At 37.6% G+C, this 22,544-nt stretch overlaps 1 protein-coding gene across 1 annotated transcript; it reads right to left on the bottom strand.

Annotated features, from left to right (window-relative positions):
* Window positions 1-11,821: 11,821 nt before the first annotated feature.
* Window positions 11,822-19,775, bottom strand: LOC109076741 (cellular nucleic acid-binding protein-like). The gene is made up of 5 exons (XM_019092406.2): window positions 19,627-19,775; window positions 17,889-18,000; window positions 17,745-17,810; window positions 16,204-16,402; window positions 11,822-12,822 (listed from the first exon to the last, which is right to left on the bottom strand). Exons 2-5 carry the CDS (start codon window positions 17,995-17,997, stop codon window positions 12,705-12,707), a joined length of 492 nt encoding a protein of 163 aa, XP_018947951.1. The 5' UTR covers window positions 17,998-18,000; window positions 19,627-19,775; the 3' UTR covers window positions 11,822-12,704.
* Between the last annotated feature and the right edge of the window lie 2,769 nt (window positions 19,776-22,544).

The raw sequence follows: 22,544 nt of genomic DNA, 5'->3' as shown, positions 1-22,544 counted from the left end.
CAATATCTAAACATGATCCAGAAGCGCAGGCGTTTTCTCTGGGCCAAGGCTCATTTAAAATGGACTGTGGCAAAGTGGAAAACTGTTCTGTGTTGAGACAAATCAAAATTTGAAGTTCTTTTTGGGAAACTGGGATGCCATGTCATCCGGACTAAAGAGGACAAGGACAATCCAAGTTGTTATCAGCGCTCAGTTCAGAAGCCTGCATCTCTGATGGTATGGGGTTGCATGAGTGTGTGTGGCATGGGCAGCTTACACATCTGGAAAGGCAGCATCAATGCTGAAAGGTATATCCAAGTTCTAGAACAACATATGCTCCCATCCAGACGTCGTCTCTTTCAGGGAAGACCTTGCATTTTCCAACATGACAATGCCAGACCACATACTGCATCAATTACAACATCATGGCTGCGTAGAAGAAGGATCCTGGTACTGAAATGGCCAGCCTGCAGTCCAGATCTTTCACCCAGAGAAAACATTTGGCGCATCATAAAGAGGAAGATGCGACAAAGAAGACCTAAGACAGTTGAGCAACTAGAAGCCTGTATTAGACAAGAATGGGACAACATTCCTATTCCTAAACTTGAGCAGCTTGTCTCCACAGTCCCCAGACGTTTGCAGACTGTTATAAAAAGAAGAGGGGATGCCACACAGTGGTAAACATGGCCTTGTCCCAACTTTTTTGAGATATGTTGATGCCATGAAATTTAAAATAAACTTATTTTTCCCTTAAAATGATACGTTTTCTCAGTTTAAACATTTGTCATCTATGTTTTATTCTGAATAAAATATTGAAATTTGAAACTTCCACATCATTGCAATTTTATTTATTTTTAATTTATTTTTTATTCCATACTGTGCATTTCGGAAACCACATCATTGCATCATTGCATTGCAAAATGTAAAATGTCATACATACTTGGAAATAAATGTTTTCATTTTCCATGTTCTACATCAGTATCCAGTACAATTGTTCTTCTTATATTTATGGCTATAATGATTATAATTTAATATTTTCTGAAAATAAATAAATAAATAAATAAATGTTTTGTTGTAAAAATGACCCCATCAGCTTGGTGTTCATAACATGAAGGAGCTGAGGATGTCAGAACCAGTGGAGTTATCGATGGTCCTGCATCCACCTTAAACAAGCTTCAGCTGGTTCAAAATGCAGCTGTTAAGAAAACCAGAACTATAATATCATCCTAATTTTATCATTGTTACTGTACACTGGCTACCTGAAAGGTTTCACATCAATTACAACATACTGATACTTGCTTCTTAAGTCTCAATTGTTTGCTGGAAACTCAAAAGCGAAGATCAGGAGACTCTTCGGTATCTTTAACAGGGTTCTTTATTGAGAACATGCTGTGTGGTGCTGCAGTCATCAAAAGACTAAGGCAGTGATACATTGTACTTTGTAGTCGTTTATTGGGCAGTCCTTAAAGGCGCTGACCTTACACACAGCCTCAGAAGCCTCAGCCTCAGCCTCACTTAACCAAAACATCTAAAGACAATGCAGGCAATCAAACAGCTTTGAGCTCCAGCAAACCTATACATTACAGTACACAGGGTTCCCACACCTTGGTTAACTTCAAATTCAAGGACCTTTCAAGGACTTTCCAGGTCCAGTACCCTCAAATTCAAGGACTTGATGTGGGGACACATTTCAAGTGAGAGCGAGGTTAAATCGTGTTATCCTGTAAGATACATTGTTACAGTTTTCATGTCTCAAACACAACTATGTAAAAAAGCTTTTTTTTTGCATTTATTTTTGGCCATGACAGAGATCTGATATTCTATTTGTTGCATTTCTGTTTTGCATAAAACTGAAGAATATTCGGTGCATCCTATACTGTATTCTAAAATGATCTGATATTAACTTTTGGATGGATTTTATTATAAAGAGCTTAGGCTCAAGTAACCAGAAATTTTAAAGGGGTCATATGATGCTGCTAAAAAGAACATTATTTTGTGTATTTGGTGTAATGAAATGTGTTTATGTGGTTCTAAGGTTCAAAAAAACACATTATTTTCCACATAATGTACATTATTGTTGCTCATCTATGCCCCGCCTTCTGAAACGCGTCGATTTTTACAAGGCTCATCGCTCTGAAAAGCGAGGTGTGGTCTGTTTGGCCAGCTATCTTGTGTGTTTGTGTGCTTGTTGTGATTGGCCGAATGCCTCAAGCGTGTGACGGAAATGTTACGCCCCTTAACATATTTTGATGTCCTGACATAAAGACATAAACATAAAAACCATTATAAACTTGATATAAACATGATTTCTAGTCATGTCCTCTGTTGGAAGGCAAAACAAAGTAGTTCCGCTTTCTCAATGAAACAGCGTCACCTTGAGTGAGCGGAGGCCGGAGGCCTAGAGTGAGCTGAGGCCTAGAGTGAGCAGAGGTGGGAGTGGGCTTGAGAACGGAGCGGCCGCTGGATTCAACGAAGGATCTTGCGACAACCACGTGACGACCCCGGGCTGGAAAGCCGATCCGGCGATCCACAGCGTGAAGTTGATATATTTACTCACGACCAGCATGGGTCAGCTCTAGGCAGGACAAAGCGGAAAATCGTCCTCTTTTGGAAGGCCAAACAAAGTAAGTTTCGTTTTTACAGTGAAAACACAGTGTCTATACTACATGACGGCGACGGCAACAACATTAAGTTTTTCTTATCTCATGGGTTGACATTATCTTAACAAGAAAAGCAATTCAACATTAATTTCAAGGTGTGTCTGTGAAACGTTGAGGTACCATCATAGTAGTTTTGTGCACGCATAAACGTCTTGTAGGGTGACCATATTTAGTTTTCCAAAAAGAGGACAGTGGGTGCGGGCAGGGCGGGAGGCTGGGGTGTGGTTGGTTGGTGGGTAAAGTAGTGCCCAAAGTAGTGCAATGACCATATCCCAAATATCAAAACTGAAAATGTCATTTCCATACCTAGAATACATATTATACAGTTACTATTATGCATATTGATCATAAACACAGCTAAAAAGCTTCCTACCAGTGGCCCTCCTTCACAAAACTTAACATCTACCACAGTTTTATCATAGGCAGAATGCAAAACGTTAATGTTTAAGCAACATTTGAAACATAAATCAACCCATTAACAGTTTAAAAGTAGCCATAGGGGAAAAAAATGCAGACCTGGCAACCCTTCATTCAACACAAGCTGCAGGAGTCAGATTTGACTGATCACGTGTTGAGGAGAGAAAGATGGCTGATAGACCATGCTGGAGGATTTGCTGCTCAACAGATCCTGAGCTTATTGACAAATATATGATCTTACTTTACCCAGAGCGTGCATGATCGCGTGAACAGGGGTGAAAGTGAACAGCGAGTGCTCATTCAAAAGAGATACTCTGCGTATTGATAGATGCTCCCTGATGCGCGAAAATTATGCAATATTTGAATGTTTGTGGGAGCAGGCAGGACTGGACACAAAAATCACGGGAGCGGACAATAATGGTCAGAAATTCAGTGGGAGCTGGATTAAGAAAACAGTCCCTTGCAGCACTCTAATATAAAAACACACACAATCACTGGCTACTGTAGAAATTAAAAACCGAATCCCCGACATTTTGGGCGATTCAGAAATCATCTGATTGGAGGCACTTTTTTATGTCCAAAAAGAGGACATGTCCAGAAAAAAAAGAGGAAATATGTTCACTTCTTACGTCATGGCAACGTACAACACAAAGTACCTCATGTGGGAAACACTTAACGTAACGCGTAAATGCGTGTAACTAATGTAAATCAAGCAAGCTAGTAAGCATAGGCCACAAAGTGTTGGCGAAATAACACATTAGCAGACCAGAGGGAATAATATGGAATTTTTTCCAAAAAAACTTCTTGCACAAAATAAATTCAAGCACTTTTAAGGACCTGTGCCAATGTATGGTTATTTTCAAAAACTTTCCAGGGTCTTGAAATTTTTTTTTTTTTTTTTCAGATTCACAAACTTTCAAGGATTTTAAGGACCCATGGGAACCCTGAGTACAAATGGGTTAAACCACATCTATTATTTTACAAAAGTGTGGTATTGTTTTTGGAGTAATTTATATGTGTGGTGTTTACATATTTAATGGATTTAGCTACTGTTCAAACACTTGAACAGCGCACATTTCTCTAGGTTAACATTAGATTATGTAAACATTAGTGACCAAGTAAAGTTGCTAATACTTACATATTTCAGATAATTTCAGTCATAATCAGTGAATGATAGGCAAGCATTTGAATGTCCTGCATGATGTACTGTATTACCACATAGACTTCACTTGCCGTTAACGATCTGTTAGTCACGGACTGCGTGACTTCGCCTGTGGATTTTTTCTTTTTCTTTTTTTTTTCTGCGGCTAAGCGACTAATACAATTTTGGTCGACCAAGCTTCTTCTGAGATACCTTTCTGCAAGTGATGGGTCATGAACAATCATTCTTTGCTTTTGTCACATAACAAATGAAGGAAAGACTCGAAAGGCAAAGTAATTATTTTTATTCCATGTAAATTATCTTTAGCTGCATTATAATGATTTCTTTATTCAGAATATGATCTAGATTGTGTAGGTGGATTTGTTTGCGGAATTTGGCTGTTAAAAGTATAACACAGGGGTCACCAAACTTGTTCCTGGAAGGCTGGTGTCCTGCAGAGTTTAGCTCCATCCGTAATCAAACTCTGCAGGACACCGGCCCTCCAGGACCAAGTCTGGTGACCCCTGGTATAAAATTTAAAGCCACTTAAATGAACAAAATGGCTTGAATAAAAATCTATTGTGATGAACAAGATCGAACTGAGAAAGTCAGTGAAAATAATCCGAACTGCCCATTACTACTTCCTGCAAACCTCAGCTCCAATCCTGTACCAACATATCTGTCTGTTATTTTCAAGTATATTTTCATGTGTTTGATTAGGATTGGATGGTAGCTCTGCAGGATGGAAGGAAGCCACCCAGAAGCAGGACTAGCTATCTTTGACCAAGAAAATCCACAAAAAAAGTTTTGTTTTTTGCATTTGGCACCAAACCCTGGGAGACACGTAGGGGATATTCCAAAAAGCAGGTTATGTGACATACCCAGGTATGTGAGAGGATAAGCAAGCGGATAACCTCAGCTTTTGATTCCAAAATCGAAGGTTACTTTCAGGGTATGTTAGTAACCATAGTAACTTGCTCTCTGAAGATAACCTGCTCTGGAGGTTCTAGGGTTAGTTCACTTCAGTGCTATCAGCGCACGTGTGATCTACTCACGAGCCTTCAGTGGGTGTGACAGATAGCGCACAACATTATTCGGTTGTTAAGTGGTGACGTAAGAAGTGCTGTTTCTGGGTCCAAGCCTCAACTCGCTTCACTTGAGAATATTACCTCAGCAGCCGTTTATGAGCACTGTTTATTCATATTAAACATTTAAGCTAAACGTTTTCAAACTTACAGTGTACATTACAGTCTCCATGCTCACAGCGTCCCAAACACAAATAATTTTTATTATATAATATTTTCATTGTCTGGCTATCTGGGATTTCGGTATGGAGTTAAAGGTTAGGATTATAATTTTTTTTGGTAGTATTATATCACATGTGAGTGTATATTCGCCCCGTTTGTTGTTGTCTCGTGGTATCTGATAGAGCATTTGGACAGGAAGCAGTGACACGTGACGTCATATGACAATATGTAATATAAATATATATATATTCGCCCCGTTTGTTGTTGTATATTTGTATATGGTTGAGATTTTTATATATGGTAATTTGCAATATCAAGCAGCAAAACAAGCTTTTTTTTATTAAAAATAGCTGGAAACAAATGAGACCGGAAGCCAGACCCATAAAATTTACAAATAGGCATGTCTGCTCTTATTGGAAACATAAAGTGGGTAGACTTTTATTTCTAGCCATCTGAAATGGTATTGAGTGATTGCATTGTAAATTATCCTAAATGCATCTGAGGGTACATTTACACCTGGGCCCATATGTATAAACCTTCTCAGAAATGCTCTTAAATATAGTCTTAAGCTTTGACTTAAGTGTCAAAAATTTCTTAGTAAAAAGTAGGACTTTTCTAAGAGTAGGAGACTTTAATAAAGATGCTAAAAGCAACTTTCAGTAAAGTATAAGACCGATTCTTAAGTGTTGACTGAGGTGACACTTAAGTGTTGTGATCTAAGGACTACAAAGATGTCAACACAAAATGGCCGACCTCGACCTCTGAATCAGCCTATAGTGAGCCTGCATGTAAAGTCAAAGCAGCACAACACAAATCAATGTAACTACATTAAAATCATTTAATTAAGATACTGAAATATTTTAATATTTAAAAGTATTTTTTAATGCTTTGCACTGTGCAAAATTATCACAAATTATTACTGATGCTTTGTTTGATGGTATGTCTCCTCGTTTACAGTTGGAGAACATGTGAACATGAGTTCCATTAATGGCTACAATAACTCCAGGAAAGGCCACAATTCTCACAAAAGTGGCTTGTTTTTGCAACATGGTTTGGCGGTTAGTTGGAAAGTCAATAGACTGCCATATAGTAGTGGCCAAAAAGGATGTCTGGCCTTGGAAATCTGACATCTTCACCCATAATATATATATATAATAAATTGTACAAGATCGTTAATTGTACAAAATTTTTGGCCATGCTGTCATACAATAAAAATTTTGAACACATGCAAAAACAAGACCAACGGAATGTAAATACTGTAACTTATGATGTAGTCAGTGTGCCAATTTAGTGATTTTGTCACTAGATTTAGTGACTTCCTCATCCCTTTAGAGACTTTTTTCCCAAAAACCTAGCAACGAAATCAATTTCTACAATTTCTACGTTATCTACATTCCGAGATTCTCCCATGACGTCATAAAGGCAAGTTCACTGATCTATATAAATATAAATATAAATATACAAACATGGCCGCCATATTGAAGGGTCGTTCCAAACCGAAGTGCTCAAAACTGGCCACTTCAAAGGGTCCTTCGGAATGAAGGATTTCGAAGGGTACAACTGATGGACACTTCGGGCTCCCATGATCGTTTGCGCAGATTCTTTGCATGATTACAGTGCCTCCATGTGGGCACATGATGATGACGCAGAAGGCCACTTCAAGAAACAGTTGTTTGGTCCCCTACACCAGTGCTTCCCAAACCTGTCCTGGAGGCCCCCCTGCCCTGCACTTTTTGTATGTCTCCCTTATCTAACACACCTGATTCGACTCATCAGCTCATTAGTAGAGACTGCAAGAACTAAACTGGGTGTGTCTGATTAGGGAGACATACAAAATGTGCAGGGCAGGGGGTCCTCCAGGACAGGTTTGGGAAGCACTGCCCTACACCCTTCAACCCTTTGCAGCTCTCACTCTGGAGGGTAAACCCTTTGAAGGGATTAGGGCATAGGGATGTGCCCTTCCGAATGGAATGCAGGGCTAGTCTTAACACTTAGGAACCTTTATGAATTACTCTTATTCTTAAATCTAATAAGAGCAAAATTACGTCATTCTTAGAATTTTGACACCCCTTTTTTCCTACCCCTCCGTTTGATGCCTTCACATGAAGGGGTTTCAATTCTATTTTGGTTCGAGGGGTAGGGGTAAGGGGAAGGGCCAGATAGCCCTTCAAACGAAGATTTTTCAGGACCACACTTCAAACGAAGGGGTATGAATTATCTCAGCTTGAACCGGCTACAGTGGCAACTAGGCATGGGCCGGTATGAGTTTTTGACGGTATGATAACCTTAAGCAAAAATATCACGGTTTCATTGTATCACGGTATTGTTGTTACAACTCTGAAATGTGTTATTTTTAAATGACTGGGTAAAATGTTTTTTTTTTTTTCGCTGGACACAATATATTTTGTTTTTGAGGAACATACAGAATATTAGAAACAGCAGAATTAGTTTATTTTTTTCTTTGATTTGTTTCCTAAAAATAAAAAAATAAAGACTGACATCTTTATTTAACCTAAATTACAGTTATTTAATTTTAGTTATATAATTCATATACATATAATTTATATCATTTCATATCATTTAGTTATATAATAATAATCATACACATAATTTGATTGAATAACCCAATTTGAAGCAAAAACAGAATGTTCTGACAAGCTTTGTGAAATTATACCACATAAACTTTTCAGAAGACAGTAAGCTCCCCTCAGAAACAGATTCATATAAACCTCCAAATCAATATTGAGGATTTTCTTCCAATAGTTTGTGTATCATGAACAGTGAAATGGTCACATTTATCATGTTTACTATGGTAACATTAATGGCGATCGTGCAGTCTTTTGCATCGCTTATAAATATTTCTGCCTCGTATGATGATTATAATCCACATCGGATCAAGTTATTTCAAACACTCGCTGCTGACTGAAAGTGAGTTTTGAGCTCAACTTATTTAAAAAAAAAAGTGTTTAATGCTGGTGTTATAGCTGTTAGCTTTATGAAATGATCCGCGGCGCTGACGCTCTCCAGATGCGGAGAAACTCCGCCTTCGTTCATAACCACTCCTCTAGCCCCAGCTGGCCCGCTTTGGCCCAAGGTTTTCGTCGGGCCAAAAAACCCGGGCCGTTGGCCCCGAGGAAGCACCGAGGAGGCACGATCAAGCCCCGGAAGTGGAAACGTGACTGGCCCTGGCACGCACTAGCACGCCCGCTTTTGGCAGTGGAAACGGGGCTAATGTGAAGTGTACCCGGGCCTTAAGTTCGGCCATCCTACACACACGTGACTGACCGCTCGCTCGCACCAACAGGAGGAGGAGGGGTCAGTGTTACTCTCTACACTGCACTCAGCTTGAGGGATTCCTACTCTTTCAGTCTCTGAGGAGACATGGAAAACAGTGCATACCCCAGGAACGGTATAATGGAAAATATTAGTGGTTTTGAAACCGTGACATTATCAAATCGCGGTACACCTCGAAACCGGTAATCGGCCCATGCCTAGTGGCAACATGGCTGCCTGAGTGAACAAAAATACACATAAATGTAAGCTCTTTTTTTTTGGCATTAATAAATATTTTATATTTTATATATGTGTGTGTGTGTGTGTGTGCATGTCAGTAAGCAGCGCAATAAAAAGTGAAAGTGACATGACATACAGCCAAGTATGGTGACCCATACTCAGAATTTGTGCTCTGCATTTAACCCATCCAAAGTGCACACACACACAGCAGTGAACACACACACACCGTGAACACACACCCGGAGCAGTGGGCAGCCATTTATGCTGCGGCGCCCGGGGAGCAGTTGGGGGTTCAGTGCCTTGCTCAAGGGCACCTCAGTCGTGGTATCGACTTCCCCATTAATATAGAATGGTAAGGGTCTAATGCACACCAGTATAGGTGTGTTTATTGTAGGAGCTGGATGACATACTGTATGATGACGTGTAACGGTATTACTATGGTGTCCCAATTCTTATGGGAATATTTTCACCCATATTACCATATTATAACTTTGTAGTTATAAATGAAGAGGTGTCATATCAATCTCAAGATCAGCACATGTACATGCTACAGTTTTGGAGATATCATCATGGAACTGGTTTTCACTGTTGCGCTGACAAGGTTTTATATTTCCGTGGGTTCAGATTAAACCTGCCAATTGACAAAGATAATGCAATGCAGTTGATAATAAACACTAGATGACTTGTAACTTACTACTGCTTTAAAATGTCCATCGTGTTTTAATTTGCATGCAACAAAGAATTTGGTTTGATGCACCTGTTTCTCTGGAGATGAATGTCAGACGTTTGCTGAATGTTCTGTTTTCCCACAGGAATGGCATACAGCTGGAGCTGAAGGACATGCTGGCTTATTAGCCAGGTGGCTGTGTTGGCTCAGTAACATGAACATAATTGCTGCTGAAACAGGTTTTCCACAGGCCTTTATCTTTTAGTCCTGCAGCGGGTGTTTCATTGTCATGACTCTGTTCAGCCCATACCTGTGATGTATCTAATATAATCCCCGACTCCTTTTATGTAAAAGTTTCCAGACCTCATATTTAGAGCTGAGATCCAGTTCCAGCAAAAATGTGACCTGGCCACTCACTTCCACCAGCTGCTTGCATAGCATTTGCTCTGCCATGTGTCTGAACTCACATGCAGCTGAAAGTGCCAGTAAGGAATCTAGGTACTGTTGTAGTTTTGTACCCCCTCTTTTTGATTTTCTCTCTCCTGTCTCTACAGAGTAATTCTGGGCCCATATTCACAAAACATTTTATCTTACCACTAAGAGTTCTCCTAAATATCAGTAAATGTTTTTAGCTAAGAGTTTTCTCTTAAAACCTGTTCACAAAGCTGCTGAGACAAACTATGTCCGCATGCTTACTAACTATGCACACAGTGATTGGCTGATAGTCTCTGTTAGAGATTTATTCATAGAAATATTGTAGAGCGCAATATTATGTTGCCATGTTCAAATAAAGGTTAAAAAATAAAAATGTTAATTGCCACATTCAAATAAAGATTTTAAAATACAGGCTAAGTGTCTCTAAGTATGTTTAGCTAACTGTCAACCTCCTACATGTATGCTTCTCGTAACAATTAGCAGATATGCATATAAACAGACTTTTAATTAACAGAGTAGAATAATCATGGCTGACAGTAAGACATGCAAACATAAACGAAAACCAAACTGGACGCAAGAATAGCTGTTACTTCTTGCCTAACTGGTTAATGAAAACAAGGATATAATCAAAGGAAAATTTGGATAACCTCCCAACTCACAAAAAAAAAAAAAAAAAAAAAAAAAAAAAGGCAATACCTTAAGCTCATTATCGTCAAATGTTTCTAAAATGTTCACATTCTGAGCCAGATTGCCGGCAACGGCCATCTTAGGATAGTTTGTGGTTCGGTCTTAGTGACTCTTCACTACTCCTAATCTTTATGAGCTAGTTTTAGCGCTAAAATGCTTTGTGAAATACTCTTAGGGCAAAAATTCAGGAGTCCTAAATTTAGGACTGTAAATAGAACTATTATTTTATTTTTATCTCCTAAATCGGTGAGTTATGAGCTACTTTTAGCCTTCACATGTTTTGTGAATAAGGGCGCCGGCATCTAGTGGCTAAATACCTCTGCACAGGGGCACTGCACAAGATCCCGGGCCCTATGCATAGGCAGTCCTGATGGGCCCCCATTAAAATATCCAGGTAAAATAAAATATATTCCAGACTTTTCAAGGGCCCTCTCTTCCTTTGGGGCCCTGGTAATCAGTACTGGTTTTACCCCCAGTCCAACACCCCTGCCTCTGCAGACACAAGAACTTTTTAATTCAGTAGTTTCACTACTCCCTGCAATAATGGCACAGAGAAATGCCAAAGCACAGCTCATAAGTATTATTTTTTTTTTCTGCTGGAAGTTTAGATATCTACTGCATTTTCACTTACTTATTACAAAATTCATTATTTAATATTTAAAAATTTTATGAATGTAATCATTAAGATCTCATTTAAAAAAAAGTTCTAATCATTTAACATTGTCATAAAATGTTTTCTTTACAAAGAAAAACTGCAATAACGACTGGAAATTACACAGCTGAAATACATTTCTAATTGCTGGATGACAGAGCAGATGAAATGGCATGAATTTGCTATACAATTAAACTTTTCAGTACATGTTAACTACTGAATGGGCCAATTGTGTATGATGTAGCTGCTCATATCATTGACTAGTGAACAATTGTTTTTTTTTTTTTTTTTTTTTTTTTAAATAAATACACTTGTGGAAGAAAAACGTTTCTTTCCAAATTTCTGCCCCAATTATTGGCAAATGCCCATGTGGAGCGGAAGTCAACCATTTCATTTTTAATAAAAATCATGAACACAGGCAGATTCCTCATCCTCCTCCAACTTTATTGACAGCTTAAAATTACATATCTATGTTCTAGGACTTAAGTTGCAATTTCCTTCCGACTTAAAAACTGAGTACAAGCAATGATATTCTTACAGTAGTCCAAGTGATATTGTACAAAAATATCTGATTTCTGTGAAAACATTCTTTTTTTGTTTGCAAATTGTTGCTAATTTCATGTCTCTCTATTGTACTGGATAATTTAAGGTAGAAAGGACTAAAATGACTCTGTAATGTTCTGCATTAACAAGCAGTGTTTGCTGAACCTGCAAACATGAAGAAAAAAAAATAAACAAAATAAAAATACAAAAAAGAAAAATCTAATTGTATGATTTCTGGAAGTCAAATTAATTCAAATATACCATTATAACATATTTCCTTAGGAGACACACACACTTTGCTGTGAGCTGCTAGTGGGCACCAGATCATAATGGACTTCCTGTGATGGAAATGGTCTTTCTTAAGCCTGCTTTTTTTCTCCGTATATCCACAAAACAAAAGAAAACAAAACACCAGAATTGAGCCTTCGCCTGACTGCTCTCTTACATGATCTAAGGTTCACTTTCGTGAGCCCAGAGGTTCCCTGTGGCGCGGGATGTCCCAGTAATGGATCTTTTCACCAGTGGCATGGAAAGGGGTCCCTTAACAAAGCATCATTCATATCACCTCTACCTAAATCAACATTTTATTTTTAACGCATTATGATTTTTTTTTTACCCCTTTTCTTCATAAAGGAAAAACAAAACTCAAAGCTGCTCACTGGCCTGGGAAAGGCCTCTGTTTGCCAGCCTTTGGCCAATGAAGAGGATTCAGAGAAGAGAAACAACCATCAATCAGGAAAGGAGGGGCGACAGAGGAAAGAAGTTACGCAGACGCTTCAATGGTGCATTCTCTCGCCAGGTGACCGGTCTTGCCACAGTTGTAGCAGTTCACCTCAGTTGCCTTGCTGCACTGCACTGCCACGTGACCAATCTCGCCACACCTGCAAACAAACACGCATTTTAGTTTCCCGCTCAATTCAAAGCATTCTGCTCTGTACCTCACTGTCGTAATGGTAGTAGTCATTTAGGTAACACTTTATTTTAAGGTGTCCTTGTTATACGTTAACTGTACTTACTATTATAATAATTATTTATGCATAATTACATGCAAGTAACCCTAAGCCAAACCCCAATAACCATATAGTAAGTACATGTAGTTAATTGTAATTATACATTTAAGTACTGAGTAATTTTAATGTTTTCTTTTTTTTTTTTTTTTATGAATTATTAGAATATATATATTTATTTATTTATTTATATTTTTTTAGGGATATGCGGGTATCAAATTTTCATGTTGCGATTAACTGATAATGCTTTTATCGCGGTTGATTAAATTCCAATAGGTATCACTTTACAATAAGATCTCATTAGTTAACAGTGGTGTAATGTAACAAAGTAATACTTCTATATAGGGCTGGGTTTTGACACAAATTTCACGATTCGATTCAATTCTCATTCACAAGCTTGCGATTCAATTCGATTACTTCAATTAGATTCAATTCAATATCGATTATTTTGGATATATATCAGGTACAGTACATCCCAAATTTTCTCAAGGAAAAAAAATCTCAATTAATGCTGTAAAATATAGCCTACATGAGACTCAGTTGGTACATTACTATAATATTGAAGGTTAATGGACTGATTTGTTAAAATTACACTTAAAGTTTTTAAAATAATAAAGTTACAATTACATAATATTTCTAATTCAGTTAGTTTTTTTGAAATATAAACAATGATGGCTGTCATAAAACTTGATGGATTTATTCAAACAAATTAAACATTGAAGAACAGTAAGATTTCTAAAAATATGTTATATGGTGCATATATTTAGCAAAACGCCCCTCCCTACAGTTTATTTTTCTGACTAATGAGTTTATGGTCACCAAATATGTTTTTCTGAGGTAAATGTGAAGTTACGTGACATTGTTTACAAGCCGTTATATTGACTTTTTGCGCAGCTGAAACACTGATTGAGCGATTACATGATACAGGATACGGCTTGTAAAGTTGTACCCTTTCTTTTAACTTACCTTCGGATGTTTAGTCATGACTCATGTTTATTTTGTGCTGAGACTGGTATTAATGTGGAGGAGATGATTAATTCACGTGCGCTTCGTGCTGCCGTGTCTGTTGAACTGAGACAGTGATCTGTCACTCCAGATTAAACAGTGCCAAAAGGGCATTTATTGTTTGAATACTGCAATACAATGGACAGAATTTAAATTCTGAAACTTTGTTTCATATTAAAAGTACCAAAGCACAATGCTTATTGCGATATATTGGATGGGAAGTGCCCTTCAACGTTCTGTCCATTAACTGAATACAGGCTACACTAATCGATTCTTGGGATTTAAGAATCAATATTGTTCCGTAAAAATGATAATCTATTATTAGAGATATTTTTTACCCAGCCCTACTTCTATAGTAATAATACTTAATATTTACTCCGATACATTTCCCAAAAGCATATTCTTTACTTTCTACAAAATAGTCAGAAGTCAGAAGAACACGGACTGCAGGAAAGCAGGTTTATTAAAGTCTATTAAAACTCAAAATTTAAGGCATTCTAAATTGTAAACGGCAAAAATGCTTCTATATGCTTTTTATATTTACATAATTTAATATAGTTAACTTAATCTATATCACACAAAGATAAAAAAAATTCTGCAGATATCAGCATGATAAATGTAATAAGCAATATTATGTCTAAAATGTCTTTACTGAACTTGTATGAAATGATTGTTTTTGCTCAATTTTGCCAAAGAAAATAGTTCCAAACAAAGATCATAGCACTGTTTTGCGTCTCTGAGCAATGGACGGTGTTTACTTATTGAATAAATCAGCTTTTTGCACGAATTGGTTGAAAAGATGATTCAGTGATTCACTCATTAACACAGTCAAATGCTTTGTTTCTGAATGAATCGGTTGAATCTCAATGACTCACTCATTAACAGTCATCTGCTGCCACATACTGGCAGTCTTAATTTCACATTTCAACAATTTTTTTTTAATGTTTTAAATTATTTTAAATATCAGTATTCAACGTTTTATGTTAAAAACAAAACATTTTATGCTATTTCTGCATCTGTAACTGTACGTTAAATACATCCATGTCCCCTCTGAGATACATAAACTGTGTAAATACATCTAAATGCTATTTCAGATGCTGATTCTTGAAATGTTTTCTTGTGCTGGAATGAAAGACACTAAGTACTGGTTGAAGTGCTTCTTATTCTTACCCAAAAATACAAAATGGAAGAAAGAGTTAAAACTGAACACAATCTTGTCTCTCAAGGTGTGTATGAACATTTTTCAATACTAAAGTACGTTCAATATTTAAAAAAAATACTTTTCGTACTTAAGTACAATAAATATCACAGACTTTTACTCAAGTAATATTCTAAACGGTGACTTCAACTTCTATCAAAGTCATTTTCTGTTAAGATATCTGTACTTCTGCTTGAGTATGGCTTTCAAGTACTTTATACACCACTGTTAGTTAACCGTTGTTAATGCATGAACATTCACAATGAGCAATGGCTACATTCACTATAGAAGTTATTAATCTTTGTTTAAAAAAATAACACAGTTGCAACTTTTAATTTTAACAATGTGTTATTAAACATTGGTATTACCTCAGATAAATAAATGTTTTTCACTGGCAGTTTGTGTTAACTAATGAATTAACTAATGTTAACTAATGAAGCCCTAATTTAAAGTGTGACCGAACAATAACGAATCAAACAATATCTAGGACATGTTGTAGTCCAGATTTAATACATATATATATACACACATATACATGAATACATAATATGTACTAAAATAATATTTAATAAACCAATTTCTAATATTAAAATTATGAAAAATGCGTTTGAATGAATTCAGTGACTCAATCATAAATACTTCACTTCATTAGTTTCATTACTGAATAAATCAGCGTTTTTGAACAAATCTCGAATTAATGATTCAATGACAAACATTTTAAGTCACTTGTCACAGAAAGTGACTAACTTTAAAAAGGTGATTTGCTCTATTATGATTGCTACCATAAACATCAATGTTTATATCCAAACTATTAACTTTTATCCCAGTATTTCTGTGATATGAATGACTCGCGATCTTTTAACGATTAATCATGCAGCTCTAATAAACCTCATCACTTACTATCATAAAGTTATAAAAGTTAAAGTCCATAAGATCTGTAGCACACACTCACATGGTGCATTGAGTTTGGATACAACACACAAAAGAACTTTATATGCCTAGCTGGACATTATTATTAAATATTTTATTTTTGGGTAAACAATGGCACTTACCGGTAACATTTCACCTTGTCACATAGCTTCTGGATGTGTCCGAACCCCCCGCAGGAGTAGCACTTCTGCTCGTTGCCGTGGTCACAGTCACGTGCCACGTGACCGGCTTTGCCGCAGTTGTAGCAACACTGCTCTCTCTCCTTTTTGGGTTCTTTACAGTCTCTGGAAATATGGCCACTCCTGTGGCAATTGTAGCATGCTGTATTTGAAGCAGAAAAAAATCATTAACCAACAGTGTAGACAGAGTACCAACTGAACAAGATTAGATAGTTCTTACTAGGGATGTAACGATACCAAAATATCATGATACAATATACACACACACACACACATTTAAAAAAAAATTAAAGAATCGAAAAAAGAAATAATAATAATTTTGTACATTTTCAAGTTAAATTATCCTATCTAATGTGCTTTGAGAATTCAAAATTAAGAGCTGTAACTAGGTAGGGCTGGACCAGAATATTCTATTATTCGTTCGGTGGGTTGGCATTCGATTTTCAGTTTTGAGATTCAAATATATATTTTTTTTTTCGAACCCCTGGCATCCCCCGCGAAACGGCTCTGATTTGCTTGAATATGAATCACCCATGAGAGAACGTCATGATTCATTTCATCTGGAAGAGAAAACACATGCTGAAGACCTCAACTGTGTGGGAGCACTTTAAATTGAGTGAGGACAAGAAAGGCAATACGCAAACATGCGAACTGAAACTGGCCCACCACAACAGCACATCAAGTTTGAAAAATCAACTTATTTCTGTAAGTAGTATGCCTATAGTATATTGTTGGTGTAAAAAAAAAAAAAAAAAAAAAAAAAAAAAAAACGAGTTGCGTTTATTCGACATTTTAATCAGTAATTTTACAAAAAAAAAAACAACAAAAAAAAAACATGCTGTTAATTTGGACTGCATTTAAACCACTAGCTGCCAGCAATTCATACTGAACTTTTAAGCTTTTATTTTGCCGGAAAGGGCAGTAGAGCTTTTATTTTTAAGGAAAACTTCAGTTTCAGTGAAAACAGGCTTACAAAAACGCATATCACTACAATTCTAGTGAAATGCTATAATTATCTGCCATGAAAATAAAGCCTAACTGGTGGCCACTGTGTTCCCAAACACGTGCTAAACTCACAGCAATGCAATAAACGAGTTCAGTGCATTCATTCAGTGTGAACGAAGCCGTTCTAAGGCACGGAAAACACAAGATCATGAGCTGATCATCTGAACGAAGAGTGCGCTTCGTTTTGAAACATGCAGCGAAACCAGACTTGATGAAGGGAATAAGCATATTGTGCTTTCAGTTTTAGTTTGTTTGACAGATACTGTGCCAAACCGTAATGGCCTTAAAACACAACTTTAAAGAACTTTTGTTAGAATAAGAAGTTTAAATATATTTTAAAAATGACACTTTTTGCCAGGAAGAGCGTTTCATATCGTCATGTGACCACGATGATATCGACACAGTTTTGCTATCGCGATATTTCGATATTGATAATATCGTTACATCTCAAGTCGTGTGTAGTGAGACAGAGCATTTACCATCCTCAGTCTGTTCGCAATCTCTCGCAATGTGTCCCTGCTCTCCACACCTGTAACAGAACAGATCTACAGAGAGAAAGAGCAACTTAGTTAGACTGCATCTGTCCCGAAGCAGTGCTATTTAAATAACTGGAGAAGCCCTACCCTTTCCTCGTCCACGGCCCCGGCCACGACCTCGCCCGGCATTAGGACAGTTCTTGATCCAGTGTCCGGAGCGGCCACATCCAAAGCATTCGCTGGTACTCATGTCCATTATCTGTGGAGATAAAGCCACAAACTCTGATTTCATTCATGCTAACCACAGAGTGCTCACTGCAGGTGTGAAAGATCTCATTACGTTTATTACAATCAGTGTTGGGAAGGTTTCTTTGGAAATGTAACTGATCACATTTGATAACTTTCTAAATTTCTAATAAATGTTTTCAACTGTTAATCATTTTGAAATAGTTAAAACAGGCTAGAGTAACCTTACAGAAGTACTCAACACTGATAACAGTCACGCTTTCAAAACCCATCATCACTTGAATTAAGATTATAACCACTTAATTTTAGAGCACAGCCACCACAACATCAGACTTTAGCACCACTTTTTACCTTGAGATCGTTCTGAGGTTAAATACCGATTTAAAATCATAACAAGATCTAGTTTAATAGCTTACAAACAAACAAACCCAAATAGGAAATAAAACAGTTATCAAATAAGCACGTGTCTTATTCGGTGTCCTAAACTCTTGAAACACTGGGGTCTAATATTTTAGAGCAGACACTGCAATTTGGGAAAGAAATCTCAGTATATGCAACAGATTACAGTTACACTTATTTTGTAATTAAATTATGTAACTTTGTTACATGTTTCTAGTTACTCCCCAAAATTGGTCACGATGTTCAAATATGGTGTAAAGACTAACATTACCAAATAACTTTACATAGGGTGTCTTGTTCAGTTTTATTTTCATTGTGATATTTTTTATGACAATTAAGCAAGGGTTTCATTCACTCGAACACAAAAGTTTTCATTCACTCCTCAAAAATCCCCTTTCAATGAAAATTCACGCCAGACACCATCTTTCTAGGATAACTCTGTAAAAACTTGATTATTTAAGTGGAAAGAATTCAAAGAAACAAAATCAAACACTTTTTAATCTCAAGTAAGGGATCTACGTTACTGTTAATGATGGCACATGGCACACTGCACACATGGTCCTAGCACCAAGGCTACTGCTAAAGGCTAACAAATCTAACACAATTAACAGGGTTCTCACTGGAAACAACTATGAACACTCATAACTGTATTTAAAAACAGGTTTCATGAAAACCAAAACTACTACATGCTGGTTTAACACCAGTAACAGTTACTAAATCGTCAGGTCATTTATTATCGGCCACGGAGATGCAGACTATAAGAGAAATTGCTCTCATCAGGGATGCACGAACACAGTATGAAATTAGCCTGATTAACAAATGTGTTTAAGAGATGTACAGGGGTTAAATGACACATGATTGAAGGAAAGTCACACGTGTAAATGCTCCGCAGCCTTAGAACCTCAGCACTGGGCCTCATCTTGCATTTTCACGCAAAAACTTAACAGAACACTCAATTCTATCGCTAATCTGCCGCGATGTGAGTTTTTATGAGCTGCTCTGCGATTTATTTCTGCAACTGCACATGTGCACGTGCACTTATATGAGACTTTCCCGCGCAGGCACGAGCCGCAGCAGGCCTCGGCTAACTTAACGTGCTCGATTAAACACACTCAACGCACACACGAACCGTGCGGTTAACATAATCACAGCTAGCATTAAATACGCAACGGATCACGAGAATAATATGGACAAAATCCGTTGGAAATGTGAGTTTATCGCAGATAATATATGTACTCACCTATAGCGAACACTAGCCTGTTAGCCCTGACTCACTGCTGTTTACTCCTCCCTTCAGCACTGCGCATGAATCCACTGAGCGACAGATACAGTAGCCAATAAGAGATCCCGATTCAGAGCGGGATGACCAATGAGGATCGAAGGTTTAGAGACGCCCCTCCATTCTGCCCAATCACTGATCGGAAAGATACACGGGCCTGCCCACAGGAACAGCACTGCTGTGACGTTCAGAACAACGGAATATAAAGCGTTCTGCTCTCTGTCACTGTGGCGTTATCTAGTCTGCTATAATTTACACAGAGGACTACTGAAATAAATAACACGTGTGCTATTCCAAACATTACACGTTTATATACACATGCAATCAGAGTTCAGTTACGAGGCACAACTCAAACTGACGGAGGGTTATTAATTATTTTAAGCAGTTCAAGCCAGTATCACGAAATCAATCGTGCAAAACTGTTCACTGCAGTTAAACTTTCTGATGTAATGCGTCCGAAATCAAACATTTGTTCCCGGATAAAGCAACCTTTAACCGCTGGTCCTCAAATATAGTGGCTTATGGGGTTTTTGTTCATGGATGTTTTTGTTTTTTTTTGTTTTTTCACGTATGGTGACCCATACTCAGAATTAGTGCTCTGCATTTAACCCATCCGAAGTGCACACACACAGAGCAGTGAACACACACACCACACTGTGAAACACACACCCGGAGCAGTGGGCAGCCATTTTATGCTGCGGCGCCCGGGGGAGCAGTTGGGGGTTCGATGCCTTGCTCAAGGGCACCTAAGTCGTGGTATTGAAGGTGGGAGAGAGAACTGTACATGCACTCCCCCCCACCCACAATTCCTGCCGGCCCCGAGACTCGAACTCACTAAACCCTTCGATTGGGAGTCCGACTCTCTAACCATTAGGCCACGACTCCCCCGTCGTGGGATTTAGTGTCTATAATAATAGTAGTATGCGGCAGGGCTTGAGCAAAGCCTTTAACTCAGCATACTTACTATTTAGGTCTTATTTTACATGGCATAAATAGTAAGAGTATTATGGTAGAATGTTATTTTGAATTCAGCTATTATTTTATGAAATTATACATTTGAAAAACCTTTTGCTACAAAGCTGCATTCAGTCAATTGCTCATTTTAATGGCTTTTCATCATATTACACCTACATTAGCAATATGGCCATGCTTTAAACGATACTGCAGAATAAATCATAAACTAATGACGACTGAACGTAAAATAATTAGTATTCAAAATTAAACCCCTTCAAAAGTACCCTCAGACAATCAGACATCACTAACATCTACTGATGCTCTGAATCACAACATCAGAATCAGTCAGATTACTGCACAAATCAAACAGAATTACATCACTCACTGGCAAACCCAAACACAACAACAGAGTAAAATGCAATGCTATTTGGCCTAAAGAGAGAGTACAGTATGGCAGAGTATCTGTACACAGTGTCAGATAAGAAACTGAGAAGCACGCTGACCAGATACAGACTCAGCGGACACAAGCTGATGATAGAGACGGGCAGACACAGAAAAACAGAGATTGTGTTCATACTGTGATCTGAATCAGATGGAAACAGAACTGCACTTCCTCACAGAATGCTCCAAATACACAGACATACGGACAGTGTTCAATGATCAAACACAGCCGATCCATCAGACATTTAAAACTCTTTCAAACCACGAGAAACTGTTGTATCTGTTCAGAGAACACAAGAACTGCTGTGTGTTTGCTGCTCAATATGTATGCCATGATAGAAGAGAAAACACTCAACCTGCCCTGATCTGATGTTTCCAGCACATGTAGATTATGTTATGCCATATTACTCTATTATATTACTTAGATGTATATTTTGCCTCTGTAAATCTAATACTTTATCTTATTTTATTGTATTTCTGACTTATACACTTACATAAACTAATTCATTTTGCCCTACATGCACTACATGTCACTTTCACTTAATACTTTTCATATATTTTTATTATTACTATTACTATTATTCTTTTTCTTTCTGTTAAATCATATGTGCACTATTTGTAAGCAGCCCAGCTGCAACTGCTTTGGCAATACAAATGTACAGTTTTTGTCATGCCAATAAAGCACACCTACATTTAAATTGAAAATTGAGAGAGAGAGAGAGAGAGAGAGAGAGAGACTGAGTGTGTGTGAGAGGGAGAGAGTCATCTTCACATCTTGACATCTTCACCCTACACACCCTGATCGACAAATACATTAACCAAAACAAAACCAAAATATTTGCTTGATTTGTAGATTTCCAAAAGGCCTTTGATTCAATTTGGCATGAAGGTCTGCTGTCAAAACTTCTAGAATCAGGTATTGGGGGTAAAACATACAATATTATAAAAACAATATATTCAAACAATCAATGTAAAATTGAAAATTGGAAATAAACGAACAGAATTCTTCACTCAAGGGCAGGGTGTGAGGCAGGGCTGTCCACTATCACTGACCCTCTTCAATATCTACATTAATGAACTGGCGATACTCCTAGAACAATCAGCAGCACCTGGCCACACAATACATGACTCCAACAAAAAGCTCTTGCTGTTTGCAGATGATCTAGATCTGCTGTCTCCAACAGAAGAGGGTCTACAGCAGAACCTAGACGTCCTGCACACATTCTGTCAGATCTGGGCCCTGACCATTAATCCTAACAAAACTAAAGTACTAACATTCCAGAAAAGACCCAGAGTTCAGGGAAAGAGACACAACTTCACCCTTGGTATGACCAAAATTAAAAAATGTCAAAAACAACACATACCTCGGGCTGAAGATAAATGCAACTGGTAAGCTAAATTTGTCTGTGAATGAACTGATAGGGAAAGCAAAAAGGGCCTTTTATGCCATCAAAAAATCTATCAAACTGAATTACCAATTAGAA

The sequence above is a fragment of the Cyprinus carpio genome, chromosome B23 (assembly GCF_018340385.1).
Source record: "Cyprinus carpio isolate SPL01 chromosome B23, ASM1834038v1, whole genome shotgun sequence".
In the NCBI taxonomy this organism is placed as follows: domain Eukaryota; kingdom Metazoa; phylum Chordata; class Actinopteri; order Cypriniformes; family Cyprinidae; genus Cyprinus; species Cyprinus carpio.
Note: the sequence above shows the minus strand (reverse complement) of the source record. Positions and strands in the feature narration are given on the sequence as shown.